This window comes from Chiloscyllium plagiosum, unplaced genomic scaffold (genome assembly GCF_037043375.1).
Source record: "Chiloscyllium plagiosum isolate Xiang-an unplaced genomic scaffold, Cpla_swu_hap1 HiC_scaffold_34, whole genome shotgun sequence".
In the NCBI taxonomy this organism is placed as follows: Eukaryota; Metazoa; Chordata; class Chondrichthyes; order Orectolobiformes; family Hemiscylliidae; genus Chiloscyllium; species Chiloscyllium plagiosum.
In genome coordinates, this window is record NW_028270172.1 from 20,986,862 (window position 1) to 21,002,466 (window position 15,605).

Here is a 15,605-nt window from a genome sequence, read left to right on the forward strand (position 1 = left end):
AGAGAAGGGGGGGAAGAGAGAAGGGGGGGGGAAGAGAGAAGGGGGGGGAAGAGAGAAGGGGGGGGGGAAGAGAGAAGGGGGGGGAAGAGAGAGGGGGGGGGAAGAGAGACAGGGGGGGGAAAGAGAGACGGGGGGGGGGAAGAGAGACGGGGGGGGGGGGGGGGAAGAGAGACGGGGGGGGGGAAGAGAGACGGGGGGGAAGAGAGACGGGGGGGAAGAGAGACGGGGGGGGGGAAGAGAGACGGGGGGGGAAGAGAGACGGGGGGGGAAGAGAGACGGGGGGGGGAAGAGAGACGGGGGGGGAAGAGAGACGGGGGGGAAAGAGAGACGGGGGGGGGAAGAGAGACGGGGGGGGAAGAGAGACGGGGGGGGAAGAGAGACGGGGGGGGGGAAAGAGAGACGGGGGGGGAAGAGAGACGGGGGCGAGAGAGAGGGGCGGGCGCGAGAGAGAGGGGCGGGGGCGAGAGAGAGGGCGGGGGCGAGAGAGAGGGCGGGGGCGAGAGAGAGGGGCGGGGGCGAGAGAGAGGGGCGGGGGCGAGAGAGAGGGGCGGGGGCGAGAGAGAGGGGCGGGGGCGAGAGAGAGGGGCGGGGGGCGAGAGAGAGGGGCGGGGGAGAGAGAGAGAGAGACGGGGCGGGGGAGAGAGAGAGAGAGACGGGGGAGAGAGAGAGAGAGAGAGAGACGGGGGAGAGAGAGAGAGAGACGGGGGAGAGAGAGAGAGAGAGAGACGGGGGAGAGAGAGAGAGAGAGACGGGGGAGAGAGAGAGAGAGAGAGACGGGGGAGAGAGAGAGAGACGGGGGAGAGAGAGAGAGACGGGGGAGAGAGAGAGACGGGGGGGGAGAGAGAGAGACGGGGGGAGAGAGAGAGACGGGGGGGAGAGAGAGAGACGGGGGGGGAGAGAGAGAGACGGGGGGGAGAGAGAGAGACGGGGGAGAGAGAGAGACGGGGGGGGAGAGAGAGAGACGGGGGGGGAGAGAGAGAGACGGGGGGGGAGAGAGAGAGACGGGGGGGGAGAGAGAGAGACGGGGGGGAGAGAGAGAGACGGGGGGGAGAGAGAGAGACGGGGGGGGGGAGAGAGAGAGACGGGGGGGGGGAGAGAGACGGGGGGGGGGAGAGAGAGAGACGGGGGGGAGAGAGAGAGACGGGGGGAGAGAGAGAGACGGGGGGGAGAGAGAGAGACGGGGGGGGAGAGAGAGAGAGACGGGGGGGAGAGAGAGAGACGGGGGGGAGAGAGAGAGACGGGGGGGAGAGAGAGAGACGGGGGGGAGAGAGAGAGACGGGGGGGAGAGAGAGAGACGGGGGGGAGAGAGAAGACGGGGGGGAGAGAGAGAGACGGGGGGGAGAGAGAGAGACGGGGGGGAGAGAGAGAGACGGGGGGAGAGAGAGAGACGGGGGGGAGAGAGAGAGACGGGGGGGAGAGAGAGAGACGGGGGGGAGAGAGAGAGACGGGGGGGGGGGGGAGAGAGAGAGAGAGAGACGGGGGGGGGGAGAGAGAGAGCGGGGGGTGGGGGGAGAGAGAGAGCCGGGGGGGGGGGAGAGAGAGAGACGGGGGGGGGGGGAGAGAGAGACGGGGGGGGGGGGAGAGAGAGACGGGGGGGGGGGGAGAGAGAGACGGGGGGGGGGGGAGAGAGAGACGGGGGGGGGGGGGGGGGAGAGAGAGAGACGGGGGGGGGGAAGAGAGAGACGGGGGGGGGTGTGAGAGACGGGGGGGGTGAGAGAGACGGGGGGGTGAGAGAGACGGGGGGGGGGAGAGAGAGAGACAGGGGGAGAGAGAGAGAGATGGGGGGGGAGAGGAGACGGGGGGGGAGAGAGAGAAAGAGACGGGGGAGAGAGAGAGAGAGAGAGGACGGGGGAGAGAGAGAGACGGGAGAGAGAGAGAGAGACGGGGGGGGAGGAGAGAGAAAGAGACGGGGGAGAGAGAGAGAGAGAGACGGGGAGAGAGAGAGAGAGAGACGGGGGAGAGAGACGGGGGAGAGAGAGAGAGAGGGAGGGGGGGGGAGAGAGAGAGAGAGGAGGAGGGGGGGAGAGAGAGAGAGAGAGGCGGGGAAGAGTGGGGGGGAGAAGAGAGAGAGGGGGTGAAGAGTGGGGGGGGGGGTGGGGAGGAGAAGAGCGCGCAGGGGGCATGTGAAGAGAGAGAACTTAGCAGATATTTATTTCCAGCTACTTGTTCAAAGTCAGAATTCTACCGAGAAAACGTTCAGGATTAAAAGTGATGTGAAGAATTCTTTGCAGCAAAACAGGCAGGATTTCTATACAAAAGATGATGGGCTGTCGGGAGCGTGCAGCAGAAGCACTATTATCCTCAAACACAGCAAATTAATTCCACAGCAAATTAATCCCTTCGTCAGGTACCAGACTTACATTTGTGCAATGCTCTGTAAGTAAAATAAACTAGGTCATATCAATTAATAAGGCAGATTGAAGATAGTATGGGCCATGTTGTTGACAGCAAATGAAACCAGCAAAGCAACACAATTTAACTGAAGGATGCTGAAGGTCAGGGCATAATGGCAAATCTAAGCCATTGATTCATCCAATGAAACTGGAATGAGCAGTATTTCAGGAAACAGATATTTGTGGAGAAATGAGAGGCTGGAGCAAGACACTTAATAGGCTACAGCAAAACAATATAGCGATTTGAGAACCAGAATAGTGACTAATTTAATTAAGTCCAGGGTGATAACTGAGCTTAGCAATAACAGAGAGGTGGGACATGGGATAATTAAAGGCTGTTGGATTCTGAATTAATTGATGTCTGTGGAGGATTGTCAAGCACAGAGATGTCAATTCAACTGCTGGATGAAACAGGTTATTTTATCAGCCTCAGAAGGATGCAGGAGCACAAGTGGGAGATATTCTGGAGAGATATGGAAGTGACTTTTATGACAAACATCACAGGTCAAACAGCTGGAGCTAACTGGCAAATCAAACAACAGGGAGATTGAGGCAGCTCTTAGACTATTTACCCAATGCAACACTTTTGCAAAGCTTTGATTATCACTTTGAAGGAATTCATGTTAGTCGTAAGTGTAATTGTGGCCCCGATTTTGACCAAGATAGGGTGGATTCACAGCAAATTCAACAATAAGGTCTTGGTTGTTTTAACTCCCAGGCCTTATTCAAAGACAGAGGGCAGGCTTCTGACCTGGAATAGCAGAAAAAATCAAATGGCCTGTAGGTTGCTCCTTGACACCAGTTGTTTGTTTTGTAGAGAGCATTTTGTAGGGGCCTCACATTCATGAGGGGCAAAGCTGCAGATGGGGAGCAGTTCTTGGGGCTTGGATTACCTCTCCACACTGGAAAAATATCAGTAGAAGTGTTAAGGACACTTCAAGCACCAGCTGTCTGCCATCTTCACCTGGCTGCTTCGTGGTTTCAACAGTGCAGGTCGTTAGTTAACATTAGAGTCCCTTCCAATGATATCATCAGGATTCCACATCTACATCAAAGACCCCACACACTTTGGGCAACTTCCTTACTTGCCTGTTCAAATATAGGATTAATTTTGGATTGCTAAGCCTCTGGCAGTTTTGCGGATGGTTTTTTTTTGGGCTGCAGTCCAGTTTCTGCTCGGATTCAAATTGTAACCCGGTGGCTGCTAAAGACTAATAATGTTTGTGCACCCTGCAAACTATGTTTGGATTCAACAGCACAATGTTTCTTTTAAATTTATCAGGAAGTTGTGAAAGTTTTAAGCTTTATTGTAAGGAAATCTCTTTGTTGCTTGTTATCAGCATGAAATCAGGCTTGGGTTGGAGTGGAACAGTGATGGGGGTGGTGGTTATGGTGTGCTACGTTCCAACTATCAAAGAATTCATACCCTCCCAGTTTATGATGTTTCCCTGCAGAAATAATACTCTATCTGTCCTATGGAATCATTTTAAAATACCTAAATTAGATAAGCTATCAATGCTCAAGGTTTCAAGTAACTTTGGGCGGCAATTTCTGTTTGGATTGGGACCCTGGAGTCGGGATCAGATGTTGTGCTTACGGTCAGTAGTCCTCTGGCATCGATTTTGGATGGGTCACTGAAACAAAAGCCAGTAAAACTGGCAAATGAGACATACTGCTCGGACCTGCCTCATATACCACATGGTGGAGGAGCTGTAAAACCAGTGTGTTCACTTCCAGGTATCACTGTTATCTTTGCGCTGGTTTGACCAGAGACCATGCTCCCCAGTTAATTAAGGAAGGCAGACTGTGCTGGAAAAGTCAACTTGAGAGCCTTCAGTGCTGAAGGTGTTGCGGACTGCTGTCTCGTAGTACCTCAAAACATTTCACATTAAAAAAAGGCTACACTTGCCAATACATGGATGTGGAGGAGAAACCTATTCATAAAGCAGGCAGTGGGTGCAGCTTTGGCGATGCAGGCAGAATGGGGGTGCAATGGACATCCTGATTGGCCATGTCCAGGCTCTCATCCCTTGCAGGTAGTTAGCCATTCCATATCAATCTGGTCTTCCCAAAACTGGATTGATGGCAGGACAGTGGCAGACACCAGTATACTCCCTGGCCTCAAATCCCATCCCTTCTGGTTTACAAGAAAATCCTACGTCTGGTCTTTCTGCCCCCAGTGATGGAAGGCAGATTGTAAATTTTTCCAGTCCAACACCACAATTCCTGTGTCGAGCACTTTGCAAGATTATTACCAATGCAGCTGCAAGTTTCTCACCTCCTTTTATTATCCTGCGGTTGAAACCATAAGGTCTGGGGATTGGTCTATCTTCTGTCTTATTGCAGTTTTCGTGAACATTTTTAAAAACTTTTAGTAAATCTAATGCATTCTTCCCCTCATTTGATCTCTCTAGTGCTGTTGATATTTTAATCCTCTTCCTCTGTGAAGATGTACATGAGTACATTTAACAAGTCTGTTATTGTTGACTACGTTATCACCCAGGCTTTTCTTACTGGACCCACATTTCCCTTAGCCATCCTCCTCCTCTTAATATGTTTAAAGATTTTACGGCTGGATTTGATATCCCTTTCAAGTTTTTATCATATTTTTGCAGCTCTTAATACTTTCCTTGTGTTCATTTGTTGCCTTTTATAGAGCTTAGAGTCTGCAAGATTTGCACTTTGCGTAGTGTTTGTCTATGCTTAGTACATTCTTAACATAGAGCCCAAGCCAATTGTTCCTTCCTCCCATAAGCTAGTCACTTTATCTTTGTTCAAACCCTAGCTAAGACTGGCAACTCACCACCTGGAAGACAGCCAAGAGTCTCAGCTATAGTTGGGATTTCTAAAACAGAAGTGTAGTGTGCAAATGCCACTTTCCTGCAAATCGACACGCGCTTTGAAAATTATGTAGCATTATCATGCAAAAGAGACAAAGCTGTGTTCAATGATTCCAAACTCCTCTGCCTGCCCACCGTATCCCATCTTACTTGAATCTGTTCCTTTCTTCACGCTCTATCCGTTGTAGTCTCTCTTCCCTCTCCTGACGTCGTTTCTCTCGCTCTGCTGCCAGTGACTCTTGATGCTGTCTGTAGGAAGAGGAGAGAAGACCTCCCAGCACTGGCCTGTGGATCAAATAGACAGAAGAAGCTGCGTACAGTAAAGTCTCACTTTTTTTCCCCCCACTTGCTGTGAATTTTTTAAAAAAGTTAATCTATAATTGCTCACTTTACTAATTTTCTGTTATAATCCCACAAAAAGCTACTGTACAAACATTACTTCCCAAACCAAGCAGATTGTTGCAAAATTCTGACTATTGTGTAGATATCAAGGGTTGATTAGATTTTCTGCTGTAGCATTTAAAAACAGTCTTGGATAACCAGCTTACACAGCATCCAAAAGAACAAAGTCTCTGCTTTTGGCATCAACTCTAAGTGCAACATCAGAGCAGACTGCTAGGGTTAAATACCTGCTGTAACAATATTTCTGCTCCCATTTGGGATGACCTAAAGCTTTGAATTGAAATCCACACATTGACACTCACATCAACGTTATTTATGAGGAACTGAAGCACAAAAACTTCAGGTGGACGTTTTAACAGAATCAAACAGAATGGAAACAGTCCCTTCGGTCCAACAGTCCATGCTGAACGTAATCACAAACTAAACTAATCCGACCTGCCTGCTCCTGGCCCAAATCGTTCCAACTCTTATCAATTCATGGACTTATCCAAATGTCTTTTAAACATTGTAATTGTACCTACATCCATCACTTCCTCAGGAAGTTCATCCCACATGCAAATCACTCTTTGCGTAAAAGATTCGCCCCTCATGTCTTTTTAAAATCTCTCTCCTCTCACCTTAAAAGTGTGCTCGTTAGTCTTGAAATCCCCCACCCTAGATTAGATTACTTACTTACAGTGTGGAAACAGGCCCTTCGGCCCAACACGTCCACACCGCCCCGCCGAAGCGCAACCCACCCATACCCCTACATTTACCCCTTACCTAACACTACGGGCAACTTTAGCATGGCCAATTCACCTAACCTGCGCATCTTTGGACTGTGGGAGGAAACCGGAGCACCCGGAGGAAACCCACGCAGACACGGGGAGAACGTGCAAACTCCACACAGTCAGTCGCCTGAGGCGGGAATTGAACCCGGGTCTCTGGCGCTGTGAGGCAGCAGTGCTAACCACTATGCCACTGTGCCTAGGGAAGGGACAACTATCATTAACCCTATCTATATCCCTCATGATTTTATAAACTTCTGTAAGGTCACCTCTGAACCTCCTAAGCTCCAGTGAAAAAAGTCCCAGCCTATCCAGCCTTTCTTTGCAACTCAAGCCTTCCATTCCCAGCAACATCCTGGTAAATCTCATCTGAATCTTCTCCAGCTTAATGATATCCTTCCTATAACTGGGCGACCAGAACTGGACATTGTTTTCCAAAAGAGGCCTCATCAACATCCTGTACAACCTTAACACGACTTCCCAACTCCTATATTCAAAAGGTTTGAGCAATGACGCCAAGTGTACTAAACTCTTTTATAACCACCCTACTACATACGACGTAGAACAATACAGTGCAGCACAGGCCCTTTGGCCCTGGATGTTGCACCAACCTGTGAAACCAATCTGAAGCCCAGCTAACCTACACTATTCCATTTTCGTCCGTGTGTCTATCCAATGGCCATTTAAGTGCCCTTAAAGTTGGCGAATCTAGCACTGTTGCAGGCGGTGTGTTCCACGCCCCTACTACTCTGAGTAACATATGATGTAAACTTCTGTAAACTCTTCAAAACACACCCTGTTCCATAATGTTGAATCTCAAATACCGAGCCTTTAATGAGCTCCAGCTCCAACATTTGGACATGTTTTTCTGCAGTGAATGTTGGACATGTTCTTGCAAAGGTTCTTCAGACGGTTGGGGACAAAATAAAAAAGGCTGTCAACCACAGGTGAAATATTAGGAAGGTAAGCAATAGTTTAGGCAAGAAGTGGGAAATGGAGGATTGAAGGATTTTAGGAAGGCAATTTCAGGGTATGACCCTGGGAGGCTGAAAGGAAACCTTTAAAATAACAAGGTGAATGCAGCATGCAGAAAACTCAAGTGATGGGGACTCTAGTGGCACAGTATAGTTTCCTCCCCTCCAGACCAGGGGGCAGATGCCATTTGCCATGAGGTGTAGCTTTACACATCTGAACAGGCCAATTAAAAATAATTAAAACTTGATTCAGAATAATCAAGAGCTTTCAGGTGATGCACAAACAGGAGAATCTTAGAGAGAGGGGAAAGGGAACAACATGAACGTAGAACATAGAACAATACAGCGCAGAATAGGCCCTTCGGCCCATGATGTTGTGCCGAACATTTGTCCTAGCTTAAGCACCCTTCCATGTACCTATCCAATTGCCGCTTAAAGGTCACCAATGATTCTGACTCTGCCACTCCCACATCAGCGCATTCCATGCCCCCACCACTCTCTGGGTAAAGAACCTACCCCTGACATCCCCCCCTATACCTTCCACCCTTCACCTTAAATTTATGTCCCCTTGTAACACTGTTGTACCCGGGGAAAAAGTTTCTGACTGTCTACTCTATCTATTCCTCTGATCATCTTATAAACCTCTATCAAGTCACCCCTCATCCTTCGCCGTTCCAATGAGGAAAGGCCTAGCACTCTCAACCTATCCTCATACGACCTATTCTCCATTCCAGGCAACATCCTGGTAAATCTTCTCTGCACCCTCTCCAAAGCTTCCACAACTTTCCTAAAGTGAGGCGACCAGAACTGCACACAGTACTCCAAATGTGGCCTAACCAAGGTCCTGTACAACTGCAACATCACTTCACGACTCTTGAATCCAATTCCTCTGCTAATGAACGCTAATACACCATAGGCCTTTTTACAAGCTCTATCCACCTGAGTGGCAACTTTCAAAGATCTATGAACATAGACCCCAAGATCCCTCTGCTCCTCCACTTACTAAGAACCCTACCGTTAACCCTGTATTCCGCATTCTTATTTGTCCTTCCAAAATGGACCACCTCACACTTGACAGGGTTGAACTCCATCTGCCACTCCTCAGCCCAGCTCTGCATCATATCTAAGTCCCTTTGCAGCCGACAACAGCTCCACAACTCCACCAATCTTGGTATCGTCTGCAAATTTACTGACCCACCCTTCGACTCCCTCTTCCAAGTCATTAATAAGATTTTAAAGAATAGAATGAGATTACAAAAATTGCAGAGACTCAGTGGAGAAAGTAGCATATGACATAAAGGGGTACCTTTGCACTGACTGATCTTTATTGAAAGTGGAAAACAGGAGACCAGCCAGATGATTATAGGAATAGTGGAGACTGGAATGAGTATGGTTGAGGAGTGGAGCGGAACAGTGATAGAGGGGGATGTTACAGAGCTGGTCTTTACAGTGGACAGCATACAGGGATGGACACTTGACTCAAGCAAAAAGAGGTCACAAACAGCGCACTCAACGGTTGAGCCCAAGACAGAGCTGGGCATGGGTTAATGGGCCAAAAAGGAGAGAAGTGTAAGCCAGTTTTTAAAAACAAGAGCATGAACTGCTTCCAAGCTCCTGAAACCACCCCACTCACCCCAGAAAGAGTAGTCACTGACTTGGATTTTGACTGGGGAGCCATCTTAATTGACATGGAGGCAAGTTCACTGCCTAATTAGGTGCAGTGGATGGGCTCTTGAATCTGAAGGGCCAATTGCATTCTAGCTTGATATGCAGCAAAAGGTGTGATTTTGCATTTTTGCAACCAAGTGTCATATATTTGCCACCCCTAACTCCAAGATAAGTCAACCAATCACACAGCAATCATTTCGAAGAAAGCCTGAGTTTAGGCATATTTTACAGTCTATCACAGACCTCAACACTGGTCCCCTGGGTCACCAGATGTGGTGTGCCAACCGAAATGCTCATTTTAGTTGATGCTTAATCCGAAGGGATCCAGTTATTGAAATCTTAAATTCATCATCTTCTCGTCATTTCGGGGTGGGTTTGGTAAGGGAAGGTTTTCAGAGGCCACCCTCGTTATCCATGTCTCCAATGTGCCCAAACTGGGCAAATACAGATCCCTCCCAACCTGGCAGGCAGGTCACACTTTCTTTTCCAGAAACTTCTTTGTTGGCTTGCAGGTAATGAAGGTGGCGGTGAATTAAGGTCCTTCAGTGATCACTAACTGACCACTCATGGACTTAACTGCTTGCAGGCAAGGTGGTCTCAACTGGATCTTTCTTATCAGAACATAAATGGTGAAGTGGTGAGGAGGGAATGAGTATTTCACCAAGGTCAACTCACCCAATTTGTACTACTTCCCTATCACTTCCAGCAATCTTTCACATGAAGATGCCCTGTCACTGATTGTCTTTGTTTTAAATTTGAAAAATAGGTGACATCACCATGGTGAAGAGGGAAGTGGACAATCTCTCTACAGACAGAAAGTTGATTCCCCACATAATGTTAAGATACAGTCTACTTGCCTTTTGATGCTTCTCTGTCTGATGCTGGGTTTCTGCCTCTCAGCAATTGGACTGCTCTCCAAGAAATTGCAAGAACTCAGTGGTCTTCTGTCAATGGCTTAACAAGGTTTTTAGTGAATGTAATTTATTGGAATGGATCTTCAGAACCTTCTGGAGGAGGGTCACTTAACTCAAATACTGACTGTTTTCTTGCCACAAATGCTGCCAGACTTGCTGAGTTTCTCCAGCAATTTCTGTTTTTGATCTCCAGCATCTGCTGTTCTTAATTTTTAATTTTCTTCCAACCCCAGGTGCCAACCTAGATAATCTTTGCATTATGGCCTTCAATGCAAACACACTCTGCTCTAAATATGAAAAGAAAATAGCACTCAAATTTCCAGATGCGAAAGGGCAAACAGAGGTGCTGGTGGACAAGTCAACTGGAGATGTGGAAGTCTACAGGAAATTGCCAACAGGCATGTTGATGAACAAGGAAGGTAGCAAGAATTGTTAGGTAGGGACTCCTGAGGTGACAGTGGGATACTGGCAAGAGATTCCGTAGCTGTGGTCAAACAGGTGACTTTTTAAATGAGAAAGTGAGGACTGCAGATGCTGGAGATCAGAATCAAGTGTGTGGTGCTGGAAAAGCACAGCAGGTCAGGTAGCATCCGAGGAGCAGGAGAATTAATGTTTCGGGCATAATTCTCCTGCTCCTCGGATGCTGCCTGACCTGCTGTGCTTTCCCAGCACTACACTCTCAACAGGTGACTTTTTAAAGGAAGCAGTGTTCCTGTGATGTTGGCATGATGGGCAAGACCAATGTTTATTGCCCATCCCTGAATTAAAGAAGCAAAAGCCAAGTGAGCTAGGGAAACAGAGGGCAGGTATCAACTGAGGAAGATATGAAGAAAATCAAAGAGGGAAAAGTGCACTGGGGCAACAGTTAGAATGTAATTTGGAAGTGGTTATGACTGGTTAGATGATAGGGAAAGAGCAGGATCTTAACTGGATGCATTTAAACAGGGTGATGTGGGAGCGATAGGCAGTAGTATGTTCAAAGGCTCAAGAGGAGAGGAAAGGTGAAATGGCAGTAATTTTCCAAGGATTGAAGAGCTAAAGTGGTAGTTTTGAGAGAATGGGATGGGATGAGGAGAGGGTCAGTGACTGAAATGGTTTTGAAGGAAAGTTAGTTGAGTATGCAATGAAGAAAAAACATTTAGTGCCAGCTATTGAGAGGCACAAAATGAAGTTACACGGTTCAAGTGGACAGGGACAGATATAGTGTTAAGGTCAACTTGTTCTGAGGAAATAAAGACTCCATGCTAAAGGATCTGACACAGTTCTTTTTTAAAAAGACTGGGATGTTTCCAAGTTGACCAATGTAGTTTACTGGAAGTCCTACTTTCACACAAATCAGAAGCCCAGCCAAAATCACCCCCTCAACGATACAATTATAGCTGCAGTCTGCATCACCGTGCCATTAACAAGCATCATAACCGTGGGGAAATTCTTACACGACTCCTTTCTCCCACTCTCTTGTTCCTCAGGAAAGCGGTTTACATTAGAAGATATTATTCCTTTAGCACAGAAGAACGTAGTCAATCTCAGTGGGTTGACGTGATTTCTGAAGCTAAATAGATAAGACTATGCGTCATTTTGCAACTTTATCACATCTCACTGAAGTAACCAAATGCAGCTTATTATCAGTTTGTTTTAATGTTACTTTAAAGGGAGTACTGGGTGGCTCTAACTAAAACGAAGGCTATCTCCATTCCAGCTTCAGAACCACCAAGGGGGATGTGCTGGATGCATCTTTGAGCAGTGATGTTAAGATTTATTTTAACTAAAATATATTTCAAGTCAGGGGAGGAGAATGTTGGCAGTGTTAACTTGGCAGCTGTATGTGATTGTTATTCTTATTACTGAGTGTGAAAGCATGTCAAAAATAATGTAAAAAAACTGCCTCATGCTGTACTCTTGCAGATTATGTGCAGCATCCTCAGGAGTGTCATACGGGAGGTTGCTCACTGAGTGTTTACTGCAGTAAATTCGCCAGCTATTGCTCAAGTGGTTCAAGTAGCTATTTTGTATTGCCTCAAAGAGAAGTGATACCATTCTGATAAAAACCTCAGTTGTACTGGGAAGAAAAGTAGGTAAAACTATTGTTACTTTCTAGTGAAACAAAATGTTTATCTTGGTGCTAATCACCAACAGGTACCCATTAAAGGAAATTATTTCAGCCAATGACTGAGTCGTCAGCCATCACATGAGGCACTGAAACAACAATACTTAACATGATCCTGGAAGCTAAATCCCAGGATGTCCAGGATAGAAATTGTACTTTTTACATAAAAAAAAATCACTTTACAATGTTTGCTGAAAACCTCTACCAGCAAAATTACAACATATGGACTTGAAAATTTGCTAATGTATTGAGATGGTAATAAGCATGCAGAATGTAGGTGCTGCTGGCTAAATATGATATACCTGTATTCACTCACATTTAATGAAGAATGATTGATTGCACACTGCCCACTGTATCATCACTTATTGCAATTTGTATCTAAAGTTAGAACCAGGGGTAATTTGAATATTTTACAGACTATGAATTACACTGGGAACAAAGCCAACATCATCTTCAGTAGCAAGGCAGCTGAAAGGAATCTGTTTTGTTTTAATTTGTATTGTGGGAGGAAGGGTAATGTTGGAGGGAAATCATTTTCATGAAAAGACTGTGACAACCCCAATAAACACTGCCAAGTGAGATGAGCACAATCGCTTGTTACTGTGACTCCTCATACTGCTTTTATTAGACAGCAAAACGTTTGAGTTTAAGCATCTAAACATTTGCCTTTCCCTTCTACAGTAGCCTGCAGGAGAGCCAGAAGTGGGTGTCAGAAACAACCTGCTACCTTTGAAGATCTCCAGACTGCATGAGAAGTGGTAGCCCAAAGAGACATAAAAAGAAAACGAGACAAAGGAATGAAGCTTCTATTTAAAGCACACTTCAGGAAGGGAGACCCATTCCTTCCTATGAGTTGTTATTTCTGACAGGGCATTGACTGTCTGGTATGTTTTAAGTCAAATGGAAAGAGATTTGCGATGGGACTACTTTGGGACAATAGCCTTGAAAGTCAATTTTCTTTATCCCTTAATGATTGCCATAAATATATGTTTTATAAATGTGTGAAGCCATTGCACATAGTGAAAATTAATTATTGATGTAGTTCATGACGACTGCTCTCACAGACATGTTTTACATTGTTTGACTGATTTGGCTTAACTGATAAGAGTTGGGAGAGAAGGGCAACGTTCAGAGTAGACAACCCAGACAAATGCACTGAACTTCATGGTGACTCACACTTACACTGCCAATTAAAATGGTACTTGGACAGGAAAGTTAGCCAAGACATTAAAAGCACGGGTTCCAAAGGGGCCAGCCACAAGTTATACCTGGTCCTGTGGTCAGACCTGAAAGCTTGAACTTGTAGACCACTGGGCTCTTCTAAGTAATAAACTGACAAATCTGTCTACAGAGCACAAATGCTTTTGTTTGCCTGTGGTGCTAATTTTATCTGTGACTCCATGCAACAGGAGGGGTCTGCAGCCATTCACAATTTAGACGACAAGATCATGGGTGGCACGCTGGCTCAGTGGTTCGCACTGCTGCCTCACAGCGCCAGGGACCCGTGCTCAATTCCAGCCTCGGGTGGCCGTCTGTGTGGAGTTTGCATTCTCCCCGAGTCTGTGTGGGTTTCCTCTGGATGCTCCGGTGAATTAGCCATGCTAAATTGCCCAAAGTGTTAGGTGCATTAGTCAGGGGTAAATATGGCGGGGGGGGAAGAAAGGGGTCTGGGTGGATTACTCTTCGAGAGTTGGTGTGGACTTGTTGGGCCTGTTTCCATATTGTAGGGAATCTAATCTAGGTTGAAACTTTATTGCTGGAACAGCACAGCAGGTCAGGCAGCATCCAGGGAACAGGAGATTCGACGTTTCGGGCACAGGCCCTTCTTCAGGAATGAATTCAGGGCCTGTGCCCGAAACGTCGAATCTCCTGTTCCCTGGATGCTGCCTGACCTGCTGTGCTGTTCCAGCAATAAAGTTTCAACTTTGATCTCCAGCATCTGCAGACCTCACTTTCTCCTCCGGGAATCTAATCTAATCAGGTTGTAAGTCACAACTAGTGGGTCTGGGTGGATTACTTTTCGGAGAGTCGGTGTGGACTTGTTGGGCCTGTTTCCATATTGTAGGGAATCTAATCTAATCAGGTTGTAAGTCACAACTAGTGACTTCTCATTCATGAACACAACTGGGACATAACTGGAGCTACAACAGGTGTTCCCTCCAAAAGTACTTCTTTGTGACTGTAATGTTTATTCTTTTAATTGTGTCTTATTTCTAATTTATACTATGAATCACTAAGGTAATGCAACTTTTCTTTTTGTATCTAAGATTTATACCAAGGTACTTTGTACTTAAGGTGGTGCCATAAGAGGTGACATTGTAAACTTTTCACTGTCCCCCTGTACTTCAGTACATGTGGCAATAAAGGATATTCTATTCTAAAGTGCTCAGAGCTCAATACTACAAGGTTCAAGAATTTGAAGAGGCACTGTAAATTTAAATATTCCAAGCAGCAAACATTGTCTATGCATTAAGTTGCGGACCTAGAATATGGAAAGTTTATTTCGTAACTTATCAAAGGCATCATTTATTCTTGGAAAATTCTAAAGGTGGAAAAGTGCATAATTATTGAACAATTTATAATCTTTGCATTTAAAAATAGCTTAATTTCTGATGATTTTGTGAGGAAGTCAGATTGATACTCAATATTTTAATTCTGTTTTTGTTCTTGACAAGTCATGACACTTGCAGCTGCCCTTTGTTGTCCTGAAACCGGATGCTGGGTCTTCCCCTTCAAGTGCTACTATTCTGGCCTTTATGATGTTTACCTGGCACAGGGAATTTCTGGATTTTGATTCAGTAATCATGAAGGAATGATAATATAGTCACTAAACTCATGGCCAAATGTCAACTGGAAAGGAACTTGAATATAAGGATATCCTGAATCTCCAAAAGTTAATTCTCATTCCCCAGTGCAGAGTGTTTGGAAATGTTGGAGTGTGTCATTATGAATATAGAATCTTTCTTCTCTATGAGTACTCTTTGACTAGGAATATAGTCTGCACTTGTCTATTTCTTGCCTTCTCAGTTATGGTGGAGAAATTGTAATTTCCTTTTGCATATCAAATGATATCATCTTTGGCACCTGACAAAGCAACCAGTACTAATGAAAGACATTCTAGTCAATAAAGCAAAGTGAAAAAAGCCAAGTTCCAAGTTTTAGCTGCAAATCACCAAGTCCAACAACACTTTACAGCATTACAGGGGCAACATGGTGGCACAGTGATCAGCACTGCTGTCTCAGTGCCACAGACCCAGGTTCAATTCCAGCCTTGGGTGACTGACTGAGTGGAGTTTACACATTCTCTTCATGTCTGCATGGGTTTCCTTCCATAGTCTAAAAGATGTTGGTAGATTAGCCATGGTGAATCACCCTGTAGTGTCCCGGGACGTGTAGGCTAGGTGGGTTAGCCATGATAAAGTGTTGGGGGTCACAGGGATGGGAGCTTGGGTCTGGATGTGTGGTCTTTGGAGGGTCAGTGAAAACTCGATGGGCCGAATGGCGAATTTCTGCACTGCAGGGATTCTACGAACTTAGTTT

General features: G+C 46.3%; 1 protein-coding gene across 12 annotated transcripts in view; it reads right to left on the reverse strand.

The window, feature by feature from the left end:
• fhod3b (formin homology 2 domain containing 3b) overlaps nt 1–15,605 on the reverse strand; it is a 598,094-nt gene that overhangs the window by 116,104 nt on the left and 466,385 nt on the right. For all 12 annotated transcript variants that reach the window (XM_087978543.1, XM_043719366.2, XM_087978542.1 and 9 more), the window contains one exon: nt 5,384–5,518. In XM_087978543.1, coding sequence (XP_087834669.1) covers nt 5,384–5,518 — 135 coding nt within the window. The remainder of the gene's footprint in view (nt 1–5,383; nt 5,519–15,605) is intronic.